Genomic DNA, 21481 nt, shown 5'->3' with positions numbered 1-21481 from the left:
GGGAATGGACGAGCGCAGAAAACGACTCCGAGCATTTAATACACTCAACGACTCTCTGTCTCTCTCGTCTCGTCTCCGCTCAGTGTAGATAGTAACTTGGTTGGAGGTGGTCGTTTGTTCCGAGCTCTCGCGAATCCCTCTCAGTGAATCGACACGTGTTGGTGGGAGGATTAAAAAAAATATCATTACTTCCTTGACAGCGGCGAAAATGTCGTCGTCGACAGTGAGTGATATTCAGGATAAGATCAAATCGAATTTGTTTGTGAGCATACGAAAGAAAAAAGATAATAAATTGGAAACGAGCAGCCTGGATGGCTTGCTGGACAAGAGTAAGAACAAGAACGACGATAACAACTACTTCACATTAAGGAGGCAGAGAAGGGTGAGTAGAAATGAGTATATAAAAAAAAAGTTTGGACACCTGGCTGAGCAGTCTAGTATAGGCCTAGGCTACTTATTTATTAGCTCTGGTTCCAGAAAATTCGCATAGGCCTACCCTAGATTACATTCCGGTAAGCCTGTAAGGTAGCCCAAGTCAGCTATTATTTCCTGAATCTTTTTCATATTCAGAAGCTAAGTTTGATTGGTATCAATTTAGGATGACATGGTTCGCAGTATAGGTAGGCCTAAGTATGAGTGTTGTATAGGCTACTGTACGGAGACTGTACAATAAAGGTTATAGGCCTAGGCATAGCATTAGGTATATTGCTTTATATTTTTCCCGGCGTTTGCTTATGATCCTACGGTCAAATTAAAACTAATATACCTAGTTCATCTGGTCATATGAATGTTATTGGGGTTCAGGAATACAGCAGTTAGTAATCAATAACTTGTAAGACATCGTATGGAATATCGAGGTTTACACACACTATATATATATATATATATATATATATATATATATATATATATATATATATATATATATATATATATATATAATAAGCGAATACCACGGAAATGATAGACAGGGAATCCAAGCGCTTTCGTCTTTATTCAGACATCGTCAAGGAGCTTCAGTAGCTCCTTGACGATGTCTGAATAAAGACGAAAGCGCTTGGATTCCTGTCTATCATTTCCCGTGGTATTCGCTTATTTATGAAGTCACGTGCGTCTACTGTGATTTTTTAAGCAATATATATATATATATATATATATATATATAGATATATATATATATATATATTAAATTTGGTTTTGTTAGTAGGCTTGGTGATTTTCAACCAAGAAAGTGTTAAAAAAAAGAGGTAAAACTAATAGACATGTCATTTGAAATTCTTAAGGCATTGGATGTCAGTAACAATCCAAGACTCTTCTCTCTCTCTCTCTCTCTCTCTCTCTCTCCTCTCTCTCTCTCGTTCTCTCTTTTGTCTCTCTCTCCTCCTCCTCGTCTCTCGTCTCTCTCATCCCCCCCCAGCTAGTAATGAATTTTCAATTACCTCGAATTCCCTGAGGTGGCCCGCTTCAATAGAAGCTTTTTAATTTTTGGGGTACTGCGTAATTTGGTACAGTCGTTAGTATATATCGAATTAGCTGAGGTTTAGGCCTATGGTTTTGATTAAACTTACTTTGCTTTTACGAATTTTCCTTTCGATAACAAAGTGCTCTTATGATTTGTCTTTGGGTAAGGTTTCATGAGGTACATGTTGCAAGTTCGAATCACGAATTCGTCAAGAAGATATGGTAAATCAATTTAGCCTAGGCCTAGCGATGATTAAAGTGTCGGTGGATTTGACGGATGCAGGCTTATTCGGACGGGACCGTGGCTGATTCGGACCAGATTCGGACCTTAATCGTGGCTGATTCGGACCCATACTAATTTTATATTATAGCAATGGTTATTTCTATATAAACATTCCGTATCGTTCGTCCCCGCGAATACGAAAGCCACCAGGAATTGGGTCGTTAAATGTATTTCGCCGTGTTTAGTACGAGCCCCGGGGGTTAATTACAGTCGTCCGAATAACTAAAACTTAAAATTCTTGTTCAGGAGGTAAAACTGCATAGGAAAATCGGCCAATCATGTGAAGGTCCGAATAAGCCTGGATAAAGGTCCGAATGAGCCAGTACATGGTCCGAATAAGCCTGTTCCCGATATGAAATTCCTATATTGGTCTGTCTGATTTGGCAATCGGATATAATCACTAAGTTTCATTTTAAAAACCATAAAATTTCATTGAGGGTAAGATGCAGTTCATCTTTAAAAAAAAAAAGTAGTAGTACTATCGGTAAGTGGTAGTGTTTAGGTGCAAGTTGATACATGTCCATTGGTAGGTCTCACGGTAAGGTATCCAAATGTTTTTACAGCATTTGATGATCTCATAAGGAGAGGCATCAGGTATCTTACTAACCATTTAGCCAAGTAGTATATTTAACATGAAACCCGTGTAGTCAATAAACTCGGAAGATGGTGAAATGTACCTGTTAGAATAGGCGCACTTTCATCCACTGGTCGGTCACCGGTCGTGTATGCAGGTGTCTCAACTGAGACTTAGAATATTTTGTTTATCCGAATTTTACCTTTATCGTTTACTTTGGTGTTATAGGTTGTAAGTAACGATCAAGTCCATCACGGAAGGCTTTCTGAATTTCTCGCTTCTTACATTACCTATTATACTATGTCCAGCATTTTTAAAAAATCATATTTCATTTGGGGATTCTGTTGATTAATATGCCGTTTCTGATGTATCGACTGCGTAACTATTGATTTCAGTACTTTCCATCCAAATCTGGTTATCGGTGCTAGTCATAATACATGTACGGTATATTTTCAACATTCTCGGCTAGTTAGACGTGAGCACTCCATGTTGTATTATCTAACATCTTTTGTATATTTTATGTAATCCGGTTGGGTGTGTGGAGTTTCCAGTGCTGTACGCGTCTTTTGGATGTGTCTCCCAAGTAAATATTGACCTCTGTATTTTGTGTCGCATGAACACATTTTGTATTGTCCAACATCTTGCTTTCAAGCATCGCAACAAGTAGCCAAGTAGATTTGCTCATGCGTGGTATGGTAGTGTCGCGTTTAACGATATTCCAGACAATCATAAACTGTAATAACGGACTTGAAAATGGGGCTCGCCTGATAGATCAAATAAAGACATCACTGTTTTAGACCGAGTTTTCCCTGGGCAAGAGTCCGTGCAGGGTCGGGTGTCTAACGTAAGCCTACATCGAGAAGGCGAAAGCATACCTAATGATCGTGGTTTGTTATTTTTTAATTCCATATAAATATGGAGACTTTCTGTAAACATTCTGGTATACGAGGGGACTAATTTTCTTGTATGTCGTCATGCTCTTGGTTTAATCGGGTATGTGTGTGTGTGTATGTTTTTTTTAATTATACTTAATCAATAAGTAATGATCCAGTATGATACAGTTATTTGAGTCATTAACGAGGTTGCCGAGACACTAGAACGGGTCAAGTGTCCACTTGAGACTGCTATAAAATCAGTCTGAAACTGAAAGCATGTCGTACCGATCCTGTGACGATTTAATTTTCCTAGATTCTTATGAGTTGAATATTCATTTATGAATTTTGCATAATTACCTAAAAGGTTTAAATGTATATAGGCCTAGTATGCATAACTGATTGAAAGTTTGTATTTGTTATGGCTGTTGGTTTACTAACATTATTGGTTGGGCACGTTTGTTAATCTAAGGAAAATTGGACCTAATATACTATATTTATGTAGATTATGTCAAAACAGCGTCGAGAGTGTTTATCTATACCTGGCATCATAGTTTTTCTTAAGTATATGGCGTTGGAATCTTCCGGAATTCTAATTTAGTCCATAGACCATACTTCCCTGCATAACGTTTACCATACCTTGTTCAAGACCCATTTAAAATTCAGCCTACTAACACCCACCCGGTCTTGTCCCACGGGGGACCCTCCTCCTTCCAGATCTACATTTTTAGGGAGATAGTATATGATTATCGTCATTAGTTTAATGGCTGCCTTTTGGATAGGAGGTAGGAGTTTGCGGCTCTTAACCGCGTAGACACACTGCGAGTCTACATGCGGTTCTAACTTGGCCTTCATTTTGTGTTTTATTTGATTGTACGGGCTCTCTCTCTCTCTCTCTCTCTCTCTCTCTCTCTCTCTCTCTCTCTCTCTCTCTCTCATCGTAATTTTTTGAAGTTTTCCTTATTGCTTTGTAATCGTATTATAGGCTATGTAAATTTACAACTGGGAATGGGAGATATTCATAGTGTAATGAGTAAAACAGATGTGAAGCCCAAAATTAATTAATTAAAAATTTAAGATTCATGATTAATTCATAAAACTATTGCGGTTTGGCAAAACGTAGTCAAGATTGCTCTAGTATCATCAACTCTGAATAAGTACAGGAATGAATTTACACGCATTACACAATCACAAAGAAATTAAGGCTTTACTTGAGTTTTCTTCGTGTATAGCAGTTGGTGAAACGCTACAGTGATTGTAACTAATTCTACGTCATTAAATCAGACACAATCTCTCGCTCAATGATAATTTTTTTTTAACCGATGGTTAACTATTTTATTTACTTTATTCCAGTGCATGTTATTTCTTTATGTAAACAGCACAAACACATCTTCAGTCAGAAATGGAACCTCGTGACCGTGTTTGTAAGCTGTTAACTCAGTGGGGATATGCAGATTATATAGTTTCACCATCTGAGTTCATTCTTCTTCTTCCTAGCTTAAACCCATTTTTATATGGGGTCGCCGTTGTGAATGAGTCGTCTCCATCGATTTCTGTCCTGTGCCTCGTTCTCATTTATACCTTTTAATACCATATCTTCCCCTACACAATCACGCCATCTCTTTCTTGGTGTCCCCTTCTTCCTTCTACCCCACACTTCCATTTCCATCGTATATCTTCCAACATGACGTTCCTCCCTTCGTAACAGGTGTCCATACCATCGAAGCCTTCCCTCCTGTATTTTCTTCGATATTTCAACTGCTTTTGTCGATCCTCTTATATACTCATTTCTAATCCTATCTTCCTTGTTACTCCCGACATCCATCTCAGCATTCTCATTTCTGCTATATCCATCTTCTCTGTTTTCCTCATACTTGCTGTTTCTGTTGCATATAACATTCATTCTTGGCATTGATTTTAAATGCAAAACTATTTGGTTGGTTGTGACAAGATATCCGTTCAGTTTTGATATTTGTGTACATAAGAAGACATGTGTGCAGTCTGAGTATATATGACTTTACATAATCGGCAAAGAAGTTTGAACATGTGGAACGTGCCCTGGGTCTACGTGTAAGGCGTAATATATAGTTGTCCTTATTTATGACCACCCAGACTTGAGTTGTTGGGTGTTTCTTCAAATAATACCATAGTGCTGCTATATTCTTTTTATTTCATGCAGACAGCACAGGACGGTGTTTTGTAGTCATTGCGTTAATTTTTTTTATTTCAATATTTCTTGAAGCCTTGTAGGGATACTTGAGTCTTCCCGAATGTTAAGAAAAGTTTTATTGACGGGAATATCGTAGGTGTGCTGTCATTCACCTGTATTCTTGAATTTAGTCTGTGTAAGTTATGGGTAATGGAGGAGTTGAACGGGGCAGGGAGAAGTCTTAGCTCTGTCACTGTGTTAGAGAGAGAGAGAGAGAGAGAGAGAGAGAGAGAGAGAGAGAGAGAGAGAGAGAGAGAGCGTCTTCGTGAGTGTTGGACTAAATCATTGTTTCATATAGCTTTTGTTTGTTGAACAACAATTTTTAGTAAGATAATTACCAGAAGGAGCAGAAACCTTAATGTCCATAGATCAGTGTGATATACGAGAGAGGCAAATAAGAAATCTTAAGACAGTTACAAACAGTGAAGCGCTCATAAACTTTTCGTTAAGTTGCATGCGTGAAGATGATGGCCTTGTAAAGCGACAGCTTGCACAGCCTTTTCCTTCCTCTCGTCTTGCAGCTATGTCAAAGTCTTTCTTAACTTTTGATAGTTTTTCAAGCTCGTCCGTCATAAGAAGTAGCGCTACTACTATCATTCAGGTGGAATGAATTTTCCTCCAGAGCTATTGCAAGTCATTAACCAGTAAGCAACCCACACACACACTTCCATAGCTATGGCAAATAGTGTTTGTAGCCTCTGGCTTCTTTTTCGGAGTTACCGCGAGAGCGCGTTTACCCTACGGCCCTTTGCACCGAAGATCTCGGTTCACACCTTCCATTAATTTTGCCATCGCACACACTCCGTTTTCAAAAAGGCCGACGCTGCTGAAGTACCCTTGCGTGATTTTTGACTTGAGCAGGTCGGCAGACACCAAGGTCAGGCGAGATTCTTTATTGCTGTTTAATCACACTCCTTTGGGGTTGATTGACGGGTAGCCTTTGGCGACAGGTTTTTCACCTGGACTGTTAGATAGACTTTTATGTAAGATGAACTCATGAATATGCTTACCTTGAGTTGTACCGTATCAGTCGACGTAATGAAGTCCATCTCCTTTATCAGCCATTTTTCTAAAATAATGCAGTTTTCAGTGGCTTTAGAGTGTTGTACATCATTGTTTTTTAATTCCTCTGTCGATATAAGTGTCCGAATTTCTGGTTAATACAATAGTTTAATATTACAAACACATGGGCCTACAACTCCCATTGAATGATCAGGCTTAAAGCGCTTGTTGAAAGCCTAAGTATATATAGAATACTTCCTTTCGTTGGTTTGGTCTACAAGCAAGTCTTTATTGTCATCACAAATTATTTAAAAATATGTCTGTTCTTTGGCTACTGAAGAGGAATTGTAAAACAAAAAACACCAATGACGATGCATTATTTCAGAGGCCAGTGAACATCAATTGAGAGGTCGGAAAAAAACCAGGGTATTTCCCAAATGAGAATTTCTACTTAAAAAGAACGTTTCTAAGATTGAAAAGCTTCGTCCTACAAAAGCACCGTGATTTGTCCAGGTCAGAAGGGGAGGTTATTGTCAGAGAAAAAGATTCCTGTTAGTGGATGTTGTTATTTCCATACCCACGCATTATTGGTAATTGCTTCGGAGAAAAACGGCCTTGAAATGTATTTCGGAGCTGTGCCCAGAGTGACCTTCGAGGGAATTGCAGCCCACTGTGAAATAGTACCCTGAGGGAATAGCATATCCGAGATGCTGACGCCGTTGCATTTGTATCTTTATGGTTTGTAGAAATGCAGTAACACGGGGTAATACGTACGTGTATATTATGTATATTATATATATATCATATATATCTATATATAATAATATATATATATATATATATATATATATTGTTGTCATGTATGATTAGGATTTAGAGCCTTAATAACAATAACGTCTTATGTTGTATTTTATGCGCGTTAATCTGTGCGCGTTGTGCTAATTAAGACTGAACGCACGCAGTCTCTCTCTCTCTCTCTCTCTCTCTCTCTCTCTCTCTCTCTCTCTCTCTCTCTCTCTCTCTCTCTCTCTCTCATGTTCCCTTATCCGAAGAGATGGGATCCTGGATGCTGGCGGAGGAATAAGAGCATCCTCAACAGAGGGGACACAGCAGGTGAGATCTGTAATTATTGCGTCGAGGAACAAAGCGGAAAGTGTTCATCTCTCTCTCTGACTCCATTATGATTGAAAACGGCAAAACAGGAAGGCGGGAGAAGCAAAACACAGAGGAAAGAGGGACGAAGGACGGGTTTTGCGTAGTAGATGCCAAAGGAAGGATGACAGTTAACTTGGGTGCTCAGAGAGGAGAGGCCGAGGGTAGTCCTTGGAGGATTACGTTGATAAATATTATCGGGAAAGTTAGTCTTGCATAACATTTTTTCATGCTTTATTCTACTGGTTTTGAGTCTCGCTTATTGACATTTCATTCAGAGCTTTAAAGAAGGGAAATAACTTGTAGGATTTTCACCTTGTCTCTTGTGCAAGAAGGCACCACTTGGGCGGAAATAGCTAATACCTCTCTCTCTCTCTCTCTCTCTCTCTCTCTCTCTCTCTCTCTCTCTCTCTCTCTCTCTCTCTCTGATCCGTCAGTGGCGTCTCTAATTAGTGCCCGAATGCTTGGGCGAAGTCACAATGTCTAATTAGATAATATACATGTGGAGGCGTGCAAAGAGGTTAATGAAAGGGCTTCATATTTGATTGAGATGTCAGAGAATTATTGTGGCAGTGGCTTTTGTCTCGGCTTTCTCAAGAGCCACCCCCATTCTTATGGCATTTGTAATCAGAGAGAACATACATTCCAGAGCTAGGCTTATATACCATTCAAGTCATAAAAGAAAGAATGAAACGATCCAGAGATGTCGCACTAGTGCGAATTGGTATTATCTTTTTGTTGTGATTAGTGTCGTATACTTTTATTGCATTAACATTTGGTAATCGGAGTATTTCTTATCAGTCCTGGATCAAAGAAGGGCTTTGTCTCTTCCTGGTGTTATCATTCGATTGATAACAGGTAACCTTTTCAAGAATTTCTTGTGAAATGTCGCCACTGGGGTTATGTACAATCACGGTTTTTTTTTTTTTAGTCGATTTATGATTGGAAAATTGGAGCTTTTGATATGACTCAAAAGAGAATATCCTTCTTGTTTGAATGAATTATGATGCATGATTAAACCAGGCTTTCGTTAGAACAGGAGCTTTTTCAATTGAATGATTTTTGTCATTTCAATTAACGATACTTTTAGTTTTCAAATAGGTAAACCTGTAGATATTTTAGTATAATGATTGTAAATGTCTTTTACATGTAGGTGAGCATTGCACCGTTGACGAGGGAATATCTTTACTTGAGGTGAAAGTGTGTTTAAAGGTTAAGCAAGGGTATGTTTTTATTGGCCAAGCAGAAATGCCGTAGAGTCAAGAAATAAAGTGTTAAATATGAGGGTGGGGCCTGGGAAGATTTCAAGGGTGGCTCTGGACAAAAACTTTTCATTGAGGTTACACCTTTGGTGAGTTAGTCATCGGGCGGGATTGAAAAAGACGTATGAAATTGTGCAGAATATTATTTCAAGTTAGAATTTGTTCATTGTGCCATTTGGCCATTTTGGTAGTGGTAGGGTTTAGCAAGCCTTATTTGGTGTGATCACAAAAGTGATAGGGACATTTGTCGACTTGAAAATCACACACGCACACAAAAACTACGCATATTGATTTGTGTGTGTGTGTGTGTATATATATATATATATATATCTTATATAATATATATATATATATATATATATATATATATATATATAGATATATAAATATATTTTATTTATTATATATATTGGTGACGCCTTGATGTTTACCTTATTCGCTATTGATTTTTTTTGCAGTTGTATTAAGGAAGTCTGCAAATCTCGCCCATATAAGCTTTTGTATCAAGGCGTACCCAAGGTGCATGGGAACTTCGTATACATAATGGTCTTACATAAAGGGCCAGCCCCTTAGGGGGGGTTAGTGACATCAATGCGCCTCGCGTGGCGCATTGTAGGCATTAATTTAGTTTCTCTGCAGCGTCCCATCGGCCCCTGGCTGCAACTCCTTTCATTCCTATTACTGTACACCCGTTTATAATCGTTTTCTTTCTTCCTACTTCCACCCTCTCCTAACAATTGATTCATATTGCAACTGCGAGGTTTTCCTCCTGTTACACCTTTCAAACCTCTTTTCACTGTCGATTTCCATTTCAGCGCTGAATGATCGCATAGGTCCCAGCGCTTGGTCTTTGGCTTAAATTCTATTGTAGGAGGGCCAGGAATTGATCTCTCTCTCTCTCTCTCTCTCTCTCTCTCTCTCTCTCTCTCTCTCTCTCTTTGTTTATTTGGGAAGGAAAGTCTGGAATGTAAACACTCAAGGTCTGAGAATGATTCTAGTTGTTTTTTTCTTCAAACTAGTTCTGTGTTGCGTATCATTACATGATATGCGCTCTTCGATCATCGTCTCGGTCATTTCTGGCCTTGAAAAATGATTGGATTGGATGAGTGACATGTTTGTTGACTCGTACAATTATTGGAGAGCGATATCTTCAGTTTTTCAAGTCGGCTCTCGTTAATGAAGGCAACTTGGAAGTTGCGGTTGCCTTCCGTATATTTTTTTGCTTCTTGAACAACTAGTAATTCGAACAAGGTAGCTTTAAAGAAGGAATGGAATGATGAATATTCATAGATCAATATGATACGTTAGGCATCTAACAAGTCTCTCGGCAGAAGTTAATGTGCATGGTAAATTCTCTTAGGAAATTAGTTTTAATTAAAATTTACAAGATGATAAGTTTACTCTGGACCAAGACACACACACTCTCTCTCTCTCTCTCTCTCTCTCTCTCTCTCTCTCTCTCTCTCTCTCTCTCTCTCTCTCTCTCTCTCTCTCTCTCTCTCTCTCTCTGTTTGGTAAATGAAAATTAGATTTTTTTGGCCTTGTAATGTTGGATTGATCATGCTTTATATTTAATGTATGAATTGTTATTGATTCATAAACTACATTTTCCTTTACGGAAAGGGTGCTCAATAATGGTTAATACCAAAGCACAGTCATCATATTTAGTATAAATTGTAATCCCGTGTTTGTGTTAAAAGAAAGCATTTGATGTAAGTTTCAGTCCATATCTTATCTTCCAGGGCAGGTCTACTAGAACTTTTGTTCGTCATTGTGATCATAATAATGATAGGTACCTGTACTATTCCGTTGGGAAGTCGGTTAAATGCTTTGCGAACCCGAGCTAATGACTCCAATCCGTCAATTAAATATAATGACGCATGTTTACGTAAGCGGATAATGTGACTAATGAACGTTCCCACTATTATTGTCATTACTCCTTTTTAAATGTTGCAGAATCCCATAAGAACGAACGGCGGAGCGATTCCAAACCAATGGCGTTCTGTCGTTAGTCTCTGTTTTGCTTTTTTGATATTGCGAGACGAAATTACCGTGAGATGACCCTTGGTTGTTTCTTAGCAGTTGTTTGACATTCTTTGCTTAACTAATTTCTGTCATTAACTTCTTGTTTTGCGGGTGACTTCTCTAATGAGCCACGAATCATTAATAGTCACGCTTTTGCTGGCGTAACGTGGGTCTTTCTATATTTAGCCAGTGTTAGAGAACTTTAGCTCAGTGTTTTTGGTGACAGGCACTCCATGATTAACTAACGTAGAAATATAGACTTGTTCGTGCCCCTTGATCCTTTTTGTAGAGCCACGGGGTTTGAAAGGCCTTCATTAGGCCACGTGTCATTTTCGTCTGAGTGATAAGAGCATTTAGCGTTATCAGAGCGACTGAAGTAGAAGGATTGATTTTCCTTGTCATATGTAGATTGAATTGGGTCCTCATATTTTCAGGTTGTAGGCTTATTTTAAACATGTCATTGGTTTTTTTTCTCTCTCTCACTTTACGCTTTACTTAATTGATTTACTTATTTTGTTGTGGTCATTTACAGGTGGTGATCTGAGATAACTTCAAGTGCTATTTGTGATAATATTGCGGTTGTTGTTTTTGTTTTAGCAGGCTGCACATTTGCGTTCGAAGAAAGTATGTAATATGTACGTCATGCCTTATTTGATTCACTTTTGTTTTTGCCGGAAGTCTCGTCACACAAGGTGTTTTTCTGCTAAGAACGTTCTGTGCAAACTTTCATGAAGTCAAAACTAATCATGTATATATATAATACACAAATCAAATTGAGACTGTTGTTATCTTGATATTTTATCTTATCCTTCCACTAATTTAACGCTTTCTCAGCTGGCCTCGTAAAAATTGTGTTTGTCCGATTGTATATCAGTGCATTAATGCTCTGCGCGCGCGCGTGTGTGTGTGAAGCCAGAATTTCCCACAAGACCTTGTATTCGTCACTTAATTGCAGGTCGCGGGTCGTTCGAACGACTTAAATGATGCAAGACTTTTATTATATATAAAGCTTCTGTTCTCATCGTGGATTGGGGTTTGCAAAGAATGCAGGACAAAGGTATATCTTTTTGTCTGTCATTTAAGCAGCATTTATTTATTTAATAATATTTTGTTATAAAATTCCCGTATACTTCTGATAAACTCGAAAGCTTTTGCTAGTTCGTAATTGCTAAGCTTATTGTTGAATGCGCAACTCGGTAAGTCTGTTTGGTGATTTTAAGGCCTAGGTGGTATCAAAGAACGCCTTTTCATCGATTTCTATTCTGTATGCTTATTTTTCCTTTACCACCATAATCATGCAAAAAAGTATTAGTCATGTAAGATTTAAAGTTTCATCTTTAGTATCAACCTCATTTACTATTTCCCTCAGTCTTATGTTTTCGGGTCTAATTTTGATTTCCGAGCTTGGATAAGTACAGTGCCCGTTTTTACAGATGCAGTCCTATATCCTGTCCTTTTACTGTACCTCTGTTCATATTTTCCTTCTTCCCTCTTACTGTCCACCCTCTCCTAACAATTGTTTCATAGTGCGACTGCGAGGTTTTCCTCCTGTAACACCTTTCAAACCTTATACTGTCAATTTCAGTTTCAGCGCTGAATAACCATAGTTGTCCCAGTGTTTGGCATAATGCTAAAAATCTATATAAATATAATAAATAAAATAAAATCAAAGATATAGTCCTATGGTTGTGTTCGGATAATGTTGCGGTAATAAGGCCTTGAAGTCATATACTATTCTCAGCAATGGTAGATGTAAAATATTAACGTATTTGCAGCGAATTTCATCCATTTTTGCTATTCTTCAAGAGGTCTAGCATTTCCCATCGTATGTTGAATTGAAGGTTCCGAATTGCTTATTGTTTTACTATATATATATATATATATATATATATATATATATATATATATATATATATATATATATAATGAAATTTGGGTGGTTCTTCAAGTCTTCGTGCGTAGTTTTTTTTTTCATTGAATTACACAATGTTAATTTATTGTAGTTTAAATAATAAGCAGCAGCAGTAGTAGTAACAACAGCTGACTGGCCTTGAGGAAGACTGATGTCTTATAAAAGTATTGCACCGAGATTCTTCTTAGTAGCTGTAGGTGACTCGTTGTATCCTTCGAACTGTATCACCGTTGCGGTAAAATTTTCGCAACAATCTTCTGCTGCATCACCAGCTATTATTAAGGAGCGTTGCAACATCTAGAAAATAAGCGGCATCGATATCATTCCCCCCCTTGAAGATTCGGCTGTTACGTCACTGTCATTTCGCGTTCGTCGTCTGCAGTTTAATGAACCATGTTTTACAAGATTGGTTTGGTTAAGTAGTATTTCTTTTTGCGTAATTATATTTTTTTCGCAAGAAATGATGTTTTATGATGTTTATGCAGCTCGTACAATTCTGGGGTAATCTTTTTTCGTCCTTGAAATCAAGATGCAAGCACATACACCTCTCTCTCTCTCTCTCTCTCTCTCTCTCTCATTAATATCGACTCTCTTATCCTGAGATATCCATGTTCATAAGCCACCAATGACTCATCGGTTATTAATATAATCACAGTATTTCACTAGGGACTGAACGACGTTCGATCTAGAGGATAGACAACGTTGTAAGTCCATGCGCACGGTATTCCACATCTATGTTGACTTGAACAGAGACGATGCAAAGTTTTTACAGCAGCAGATGGAACATTTAACGACAGGTGGCGAGGCACGTTACCCCAGGGACTGACTGTCAAGAAAGTGGAACCTTGGTCGAACCTCTGTTGTTCCATAGGGTTGAGAGTTCACCAAGAGTTACTGCTGTTGGCTGAGTGAGCGTTTTGATGGTTTTGGCCCAGTTTTGAATACGTGCATTATGCAAGCTCTGTCTGTGTTGAAATGCGTTTTAGACTGCTCTTTGCAGATGAAGTTTAGATGTTGTGGTAGCTTGTTTTGTATATGAAGTTGGTGAGATGATGTTATGTGCTTTTTTTATTATTGTCTAGAAGAATAAAAACTTGATCTCGGTCGTATTCGTCTAAATGGAAACTTTTAATTTTTAAAGATTTTGTACATAAACAGACGAAAGTCCATGATAATTTCAATGAGATACAGTATGGAAGGCGCGCCAGTAATAGCCTAGCAAGGTTAATACGCAAAAATACGTTTGAATTTATCCAGGTTTATCCTAAACTTATCAACAGTTGTAAAACTGCCTGAATGGATAAGCCTGTAAAACTGGCTTTTGGGGATAAGCCAGTCTCTCACTACACACCAGTGTGGTATCAGAGAATCATTGTATGACGACGCAACAGCGTTTTAAATGCCAAAGGGGGAGGAGACAGATGGGTGAACCCATCAACTATTATAGGTGGTGGGTAAGCAGCAGCAGGTGAGACCAGCGGTTGCCATGACAACGGGTGATGCTCCTAACGAATGACCTTGTGAACATGAATGGATGGAGGCTGATAATGGGGAGAGGAGAACGCGTATAGTAGCTTCCTCTCTCTCTCTCCAATGGGCTTGTGGTGTTTATCGATGGCAAAAGAATGTTGCGGTAATTCTGTCGCGTATTTTAGTCTTAATTCGTAGGATTGTGTGTACCAAGATGACGGGGAAGAGGTTTAGAGGGGGCGGCAAATGTTATTTACTTGATCATCGAAGTAGAAAAGGTTTTGTTGCATAATGATTGGTATTGGAGCCATGTTTTAACTCCACAGATCTTGTGTCTGTAGTTTAAAGCAAGGTCGAATGACCTCGTGTAACGGGATGATAATCTTTATAAACCAGAGTACCACAAAACTTTTTTGCTAATTATAATATTGATAAACGGATGTGTGTCTTGCAGGCTATGTAGGTAATCTCTGTTGACTTATAAATAGTCGGTGAAATCCTGCCTATAATGTCAGTGTCCTCGTATATATTGATTATTGTGGAGGTGCTGTCCATACCTGCGGTTGGATTGCCCGTGAAATGAGGGTCTCTCTCTCTCTCTCTCTCTCTCTCTCTCTCTCTTCTCTCTCTCTCTCTCTCTCTCTCTGCTCCTAGAGATAAGCGAGCAAACGATGTCTCCTCGGATGGACTAATAAGTATTGAAGACATCCAAATCCCACACATCAGACACACACACACACACACATAGATATATTAAAGATTGCTTCATGGGTCTTTGTATATAACGCTAATGGATAAGCCTAAACAAACGGACCAATTCATACCCTTCGAATTTTAATTCGTGATAAGGACTTCGTTCATCTCTGATCCCTGTTGATCTTGTTTGTTTAGTCGAGTTACCTTCATCATCAATGGCCCAGCAAGAGGGGTGTTTGTTTTCGTTGGGTGTAAAAGTCTGCGGTCTGCGACCAACGGTCGTGCGGTTGATCGTCTTGGACGCTTAATTTTCGAGATAATCTAGTTCGCCTATAGCACATACCAAAAGGTGTTAATTAACGATGTGTTGCAGGTGGTTTTGCATTTTGGTAAAGCGTTTCGGTACTACCTACTTCTCTTGTCAAACGTTCCCAAATACGTGACCTTAACACGCAGATATTTTGTGAGTTTTTATGGAATATCTTTTAGGAGAGAGAGAGAGAGAGAGAGAGAGAGAGAGAGAGAGAGAGAGAGAGAGAGAGAGAGAGAGAGAGAGAGAGAGAGAGGTGGAAGTGGAAGAGTGGGTTATTCATGTTTGAGTTTTAAATGTTATCGTTATCTGTAATGTTGCTGTCATGTCGGGTATGATTTTATGTGTTAGCTATAGCGCCATTGATCTTATTTCATCTTTTCTAATATTAATATTATGTTTTATAATTTTTTCACTAATGCTACCACCGGAGTTGTAGCCACATTCACCTTTAACGAGCTTTGCAAGGAATCATAAAAAATTGAGATTAAAAAAATACTGTTTTGTATCTTAGTCAAGTCATAATGACCGAATTCATGATAACGGATGCCCGGGAGACTTTAAATCGCAACGGTTATGAAGGTGGCACTGTGGCAGTGCTCTGACGTCATGAGGTGGGCACCATGTGGCACAACAGACTTTAAAAGGACCTTTTCATTAAGTGCTTCGTGGTCACCGTCGTCAGTTATCGTTCGCAGGAAGTGATAATGTTCGTTTGAGAGGGAAGCCTTTTTTTTAAGAAGTGGCGTCTGTCTCTTAACGTGCGTGAGTCAGTGGTGTTCCCTAAGGTGGACTGTGTGGTCTCGACTTATTTTGATTTTTATGAAATTTTTATTCTTTCGTGTATATTCCATTTTTAGTTTCGTTGGTGAAAGATAATTGTCACGAGTTTTCTCTTCGTATACACTTAAGTACTGTCTACAGGTGGATGGGTTTGCGATAATACAAGACACTTTCCTATGCGGTTCTGAGTTTCATAAGGGGAGTTTATAAATGCACACGTTCCTGTTTTTAGGGGTGTGTTAAATAATACAAGTTTATCCATATGCTTAAGCATTATTATTTCGTTTAGTCTTATTGGAATCTAAAGAATAAACGTCATTGAATGTGAGCGACGGTTTCACGAGACAGTTGGATGAAATGCAATTTTTTTTTTTTTTTTTTTTGCATGTCTTCTGTGGTCATTTGCGATTTATATTTTTCCAACTTTGGGAGTTCGGAAATGCCGGAATGGAAACCACGGCACGTAATTTCATCAGGTCAGTGCACCTCGCAGAGGGATTTGGCTTAGCTTAGCTTTAAAAATTTGAAGGCCGATGGAACGTCACTCGGTTATTAAGTCGAAAGTGGTGGGCTTATATTTCATTTTTTTTCCCACCCGCTTCTAACAGTTGTTTCATGGTGCAGCTGCGAGGTTTTCACGTTATACCTTTGTGACCTTTTACTCTCAATTTTCCTTTCAGCGCTGAATGACCTTACAGGTCCCAGCGCTTGGCCTTCGGCCTTAATTGTGTATTCTATTCCATGGCCAGTATTTGTTCATCAAAGACCTTTCCATGGCAACTCAGAGTCATATATATATATATATATTATGACAGAGTTTTGTTTACAGCCTGGACAACATGAATATTTCTGCTTAACTCTGATCTCACGTTTTGTATTATATATATTCTTTCACTTTGACTTGTATTTTCTTGTTGATAAAACTGATTGTAATAATCTCAGAGCTAAAGCACCTCTCTCTCTCTCTCTCTCTCTCTCTCTCTCTCTCTCTCGCTCTCTCTCTCTCTCTCTCTCTCTCTCTCTCTCTCTCTCTCTCTCTCTCTCTGGAAGGTTATGCTGGTGTACTGATTGCATGACTGAAAATCATAAATCGGTTGTGAGAGTCGACGAGGAATTTTTATAACACTTTACGAATGTAAGTACTTTAGTATAGGAATTGGTCATATTACTTGAAAGAGAATATTCTTATGAATGTTATCAGATTTGTTTGTGACTGCATATTTTGGTATTTAAGTCGATTTTGTAATATATAGGGGCTATATAGAATCTGTCATTGGAATTTCAGTTAACTATATGCCATGGTACTTTTTGTTAAAGAATTTTCTCCTTTAAATGTCAGCAATTCCATCTTCAAATAGCTGGTGGTGTTGGTACACCACTTATTATTATTATTATTATTATTATTATTATTATTATTATTATTATTATTATTATTATTATTATTATTATTATTTATTGCATCTGTTCCTATCTGGCGTTAAGTTTTTACTCATCTCAGATTTAAATGTATATTCGATTTGCGCAAACTTGTGGGTAATTCTCATTGTATGAATTTGTAGTGTATGTATTCAATTTTCTTTGGTTTTCATCTTCAGTTCTGAAAGCGATTTAAGTTCTAAATCCGATGATTATGTCATCCGCCAAGAATCTTGTCTAGATACCGGCGTAAGTTTGGTACCCTTTGGCCTTGGAATATGAGGAAAAGATGGTCTTATGAGAGAGAGAGAGAGAGAGAAGAGAGAGAGAGAGAGAGAGGAGAGAGAAATTCCATCCTAGAGTTATACCTTCATTATTACCCCTAGTCTTCCAGGATATGAAACGTCGAAAAGTAATCTCCTTATCAATGTTAAAGAATACTCTCTCTCTCTCTCTCTCTCTCTCTCTCTCTCTCTCTCTCTCTCTCTCTCTCTCTCTCTCTCAAAAGGCCATCTTTCCCTCAAGTTTACAAATCTTACGACGTAAGGTTTGTAAATATTAGACAATACTTGACCTTACGTATTTTTGTTATATTTTTTTCTGATAAGTAAAGGTTTAGACTATATATAAAAAAAATGCAATGTTATTATTTGTTTAACATATTCGTTGTACATACGTAGCTCCCTTACTATGATTTGGAAATGTTTCACGTTAATTTTTGCTGATTTAGTAATTTTTTCTGCTTGGGCTTAGGATTCTTGCATGCCAAAGCTTTGTTTAAGCCTTTCCGTTCTTTAGGTTAAATTGATATACCATACTACCTGTTTTTCGTGACTGCACAGACCCTGTGTTCATCATCGATGGTTTTCAGGTTATCCTATTTCTGTGCGAGATATAGGTATATCTATTTTTGTATCCCCTGACATTATGTAGTAATTTTAATAATAATAATATACTAATAATAATTGTGGAAATGTTCTTTTTCGTGACATAAGATTGCATGTATTACCAATTGTGGTTTCTAATGCAAGAAATCTAATATTTTGACCAATACCTTGTACTGGCTGCATGCCCCAAGAACAATAGTCCGTGTTGGCACAAGACCAATTTATTCCCCAACGAATTCCCGTTCCGGTACACATGTACCTATATATACGTTGTACTTCGTCAAGATGGTGGTAGCGAATCATAGAGGGTCATTCTGCTTTTTTATTCCTAAAATTCTTGACGCTTTAGGAAGGTGGGGCCGATGCTTCTTTTGAGAGTTAAATTCTTTGTTAATAAAAAGGAAAATATTACAGCAATTTTGTAAATTTTATATTAAAAAACTAGATTCGGAACATAATCTTAGTCCTTCAAGCTTTCCACAAATTATTTTGAAAAATCTTATCGTAAATACACCAAGTATTGGTTCAGATGTAGATACTTTGCAATATATACTTGGCAGTTTTATTTGACGTGACATTTGATCTTTTATTTACCGATCAAGTCTGCTTGTGCTTTTGCTCTCCTTTTCTTTGGTTTGCAATTCCCTATTAACAAGAATATAATACTTAGAATTTTCTCTTGTAAAAATAAAAAAAAAAACCTACCGTAATTAACGCGACTTACGAAAATAGAAACTTGAACTCTGCGAAAGCAAATAGCGGTATCACGAATTACTCGCGTTATTATCGGCATTTCCAGCTAGCGTTATTTTTAATAGAAAGTGTAACGTGTTTTTTGTTTTAAAAAAATAATGTTTTTCTTCGACGCTTCCTCTGGGCTTTGTACATCCAGCGATGCCCTTGGCGAAGGTCGCTCAGTTTCCCCGTCTTTCGGGGATGTCTTGAAAGGGGAGGCATGAGCTATTATGTTGGGATTTGGGGTTGGGGGGAGGGGTGTTTCAGGGAGTGGGCGAGGGTGGAAGGGGGTGGGGGGAAATGGGCGAGGTGTGATTACGTCATGATTTCGGTTTTCATGGCGAGTTGGGTGATTTTATTTTTTCGGTGGAAATTATATAAACATCCGTTACAGATTTCAACGAAGTATCTCTCTCTCTCTCTCTCTCTCTCTCTCTCTCTCTCTCTCTCTCTCTCTCCTTCAGTGAAGGGACAAATGAAAGGTATAAGTGTTATGAAATTGCCTTCGTAGATATTTAAGAACAATGAATGAACAATGAGAATTTTTATGACGAAAAATGAAAATTGCAAATCACTGTAATACAAATACAATGATTGAATAATGATATAAAAATTCAGATATCTTGTTGCAAAACTTGAATATTTTGGTTCTTTGGGATATTCGAGAGCAATGCTCCTTCAAGATTATGCATCTCGGCACTTTATCTAAAGATACAAATACGAATGACGTCATGAGAACTTTTGGGGGATGTTGAGGTAAACCTTAACTAATTCATTTCTGGCGTTGTTGCTGGCGAAGGTGTGGCCAGATTCCCTCGGGTCTTTGTTGTCTTTGCTGAAGGGAAGTCTTTCACTAAGATTGGAGAGAGAGAGAGAGAGAGAGAGAGAGAGAGAGAGAGATGAGAGAGTAGAGAGAGAGAGAGAGAGATGATAACATTTGGCCATGGGGTTTATAATTATAGCTACAGTTGATGGTTTTAAAGGAATAGGAAAATTAATTGATGTTTTGTTGAGAGAGAGAGAGAGAGAGAGAGAGAGATTATCACACCTCGGGCTTGGGGTTGATAACCATACAAGTTGATGGTTTGAAAGGAAAGGAAAATGGATATTATTTTGTTGAGAGAGAGAGAGAGAGAGAGAGAGAGAGAGAGAGAGAGAGAGAGAGAGAGAGAGAGAGAGAGTACGCGTATGTAATCATACTGTATTTTATAAAAACGAAGAAGAATTTGATAGACTATTTTTTCTTTTTTAAAACCAAATTAACTTTAACACAATCAGAAATAACTACGTTTATACTTAACCGATTTTTTTTCACCTGCGATGTTTCATTGGTGAAATTGAAGGCTCTCGGCGACAAAGGAAGATTATCCAGAGAATTGCAATAGGAGATATTGGGAGGGGAATGCACCAGCTTGCGTTTTTGTGCGTTGCAATTTATTACGAAGGTGGTGATCGTGCTTTCATGGCTAGTATCTTTGGGTGATATATTGAAGTCAGTGCCCTTATATAATTCAAGAAGTAATCTCTCTCTCTCTCTCTCTCCAAAATGATATTCATCCATTTTCCTTTCCTTTCAAACCATCAAATTGTATGCTTCTCAACTCCAAGCCCGAGTGTGATAATTCTCTCTCTCTCTCTCTCTCTCTCTCTCTCTCTCTCTCTCTCTCTCTCTCTCTCTCTCTCTCTCTCTGTCATTTTAACGTTCATTTTAGACCTCGTTTAGTTTCCATATTGTTGTCTGTTTTCGTTAGTTAATATTCGACCACCATTTGGTTAGTGCAGTTTAGATAGTATATCTCCTTTTTTTACGAATTAGTAGAATTATATAAATATTTTTCTCTTCACTGTATTCTTCAAATGTTACATTATTTAAATTTTATTTTGTCCAGTTCATTCTTCAGATGTTAAACCATGAATTTTTGTAATTATCGAAAGGATATATATATATATATATATATATATATATATATATATATATATATATATATATGTATATAGGAAACTTTTCACACAAGCCGTGATTGTAGACGAATATTTGAATTTATAGAAAATTGTCTTGAAACTTTTTAATCTTATAAAAACATTGCTTACATGAACTATGATTTTTCGTTTATGACGGTTTCATGGCACAATTGCAGTGGATTTTTAATTATACTCTATCATCAGGCTGCAATTCTTTTGCAGTTTTACCTGACACTCGTATATTAACTTGGGTTTAATATTCGTTATCAGTAGTACATATTTTTCGTAAGTTTATAAAATGTTTGCTGTTTTATGTTTTTCTTTGAATTTCGTAATATATTCCAATTTAAATTCATTTCAATAACATCGGTAATAAATTATTTTACGTCTTGCATTGAGAAAAAAATCATCCACGTTATAAAGCTATTCAATGATGTTATTTCATACCATAAACCTTTATGATGGTCATC

The 21481-nt window shown here is 37.7% G+C and overlaps 1 protein-coding gene across 1 annotated transcript in view; it reads left to right on the top strand.

Moving 5' to 3' along the window:
• Positions 1–67: 67 nt before the first annotated feature.
• Positions 68–21481, top strand: part of LOC135207923 (rhophilin-2-B-like) — a 226204-nt gene continuing 204790 nt past the window's right edge. The window contains exon 1 of the mRNA XM_064239871.1: positions 68–382. Within this exon, the coding sequence (XP_064095941.1) occupies positions 209–382 (174 nt within the window). The 5' untranslated portion in view covers positions 68–208. The remainder of the gene's footprint in view (positions 383–21481) is intronic.

This window comes from Macrobrachium nipponense, chromosome 34 (assembly GCF_015104395.2).
Source record: "Macrobrachium nipponense isolate FS-2020 chromosome 34, ASM1510439v2, whole genome shotgun sequence".
NCBI lineage: Eukaryota > Metazoa > Arthropoda > Malacostraca > Decapoda > Palaemonidae > Macrobrachium > Macrobrachium nipponense.
Note: the sequence above shows the minus strand (reverse complement) of the source record. Positions and strands in the feature narration are given on the sequence as shown.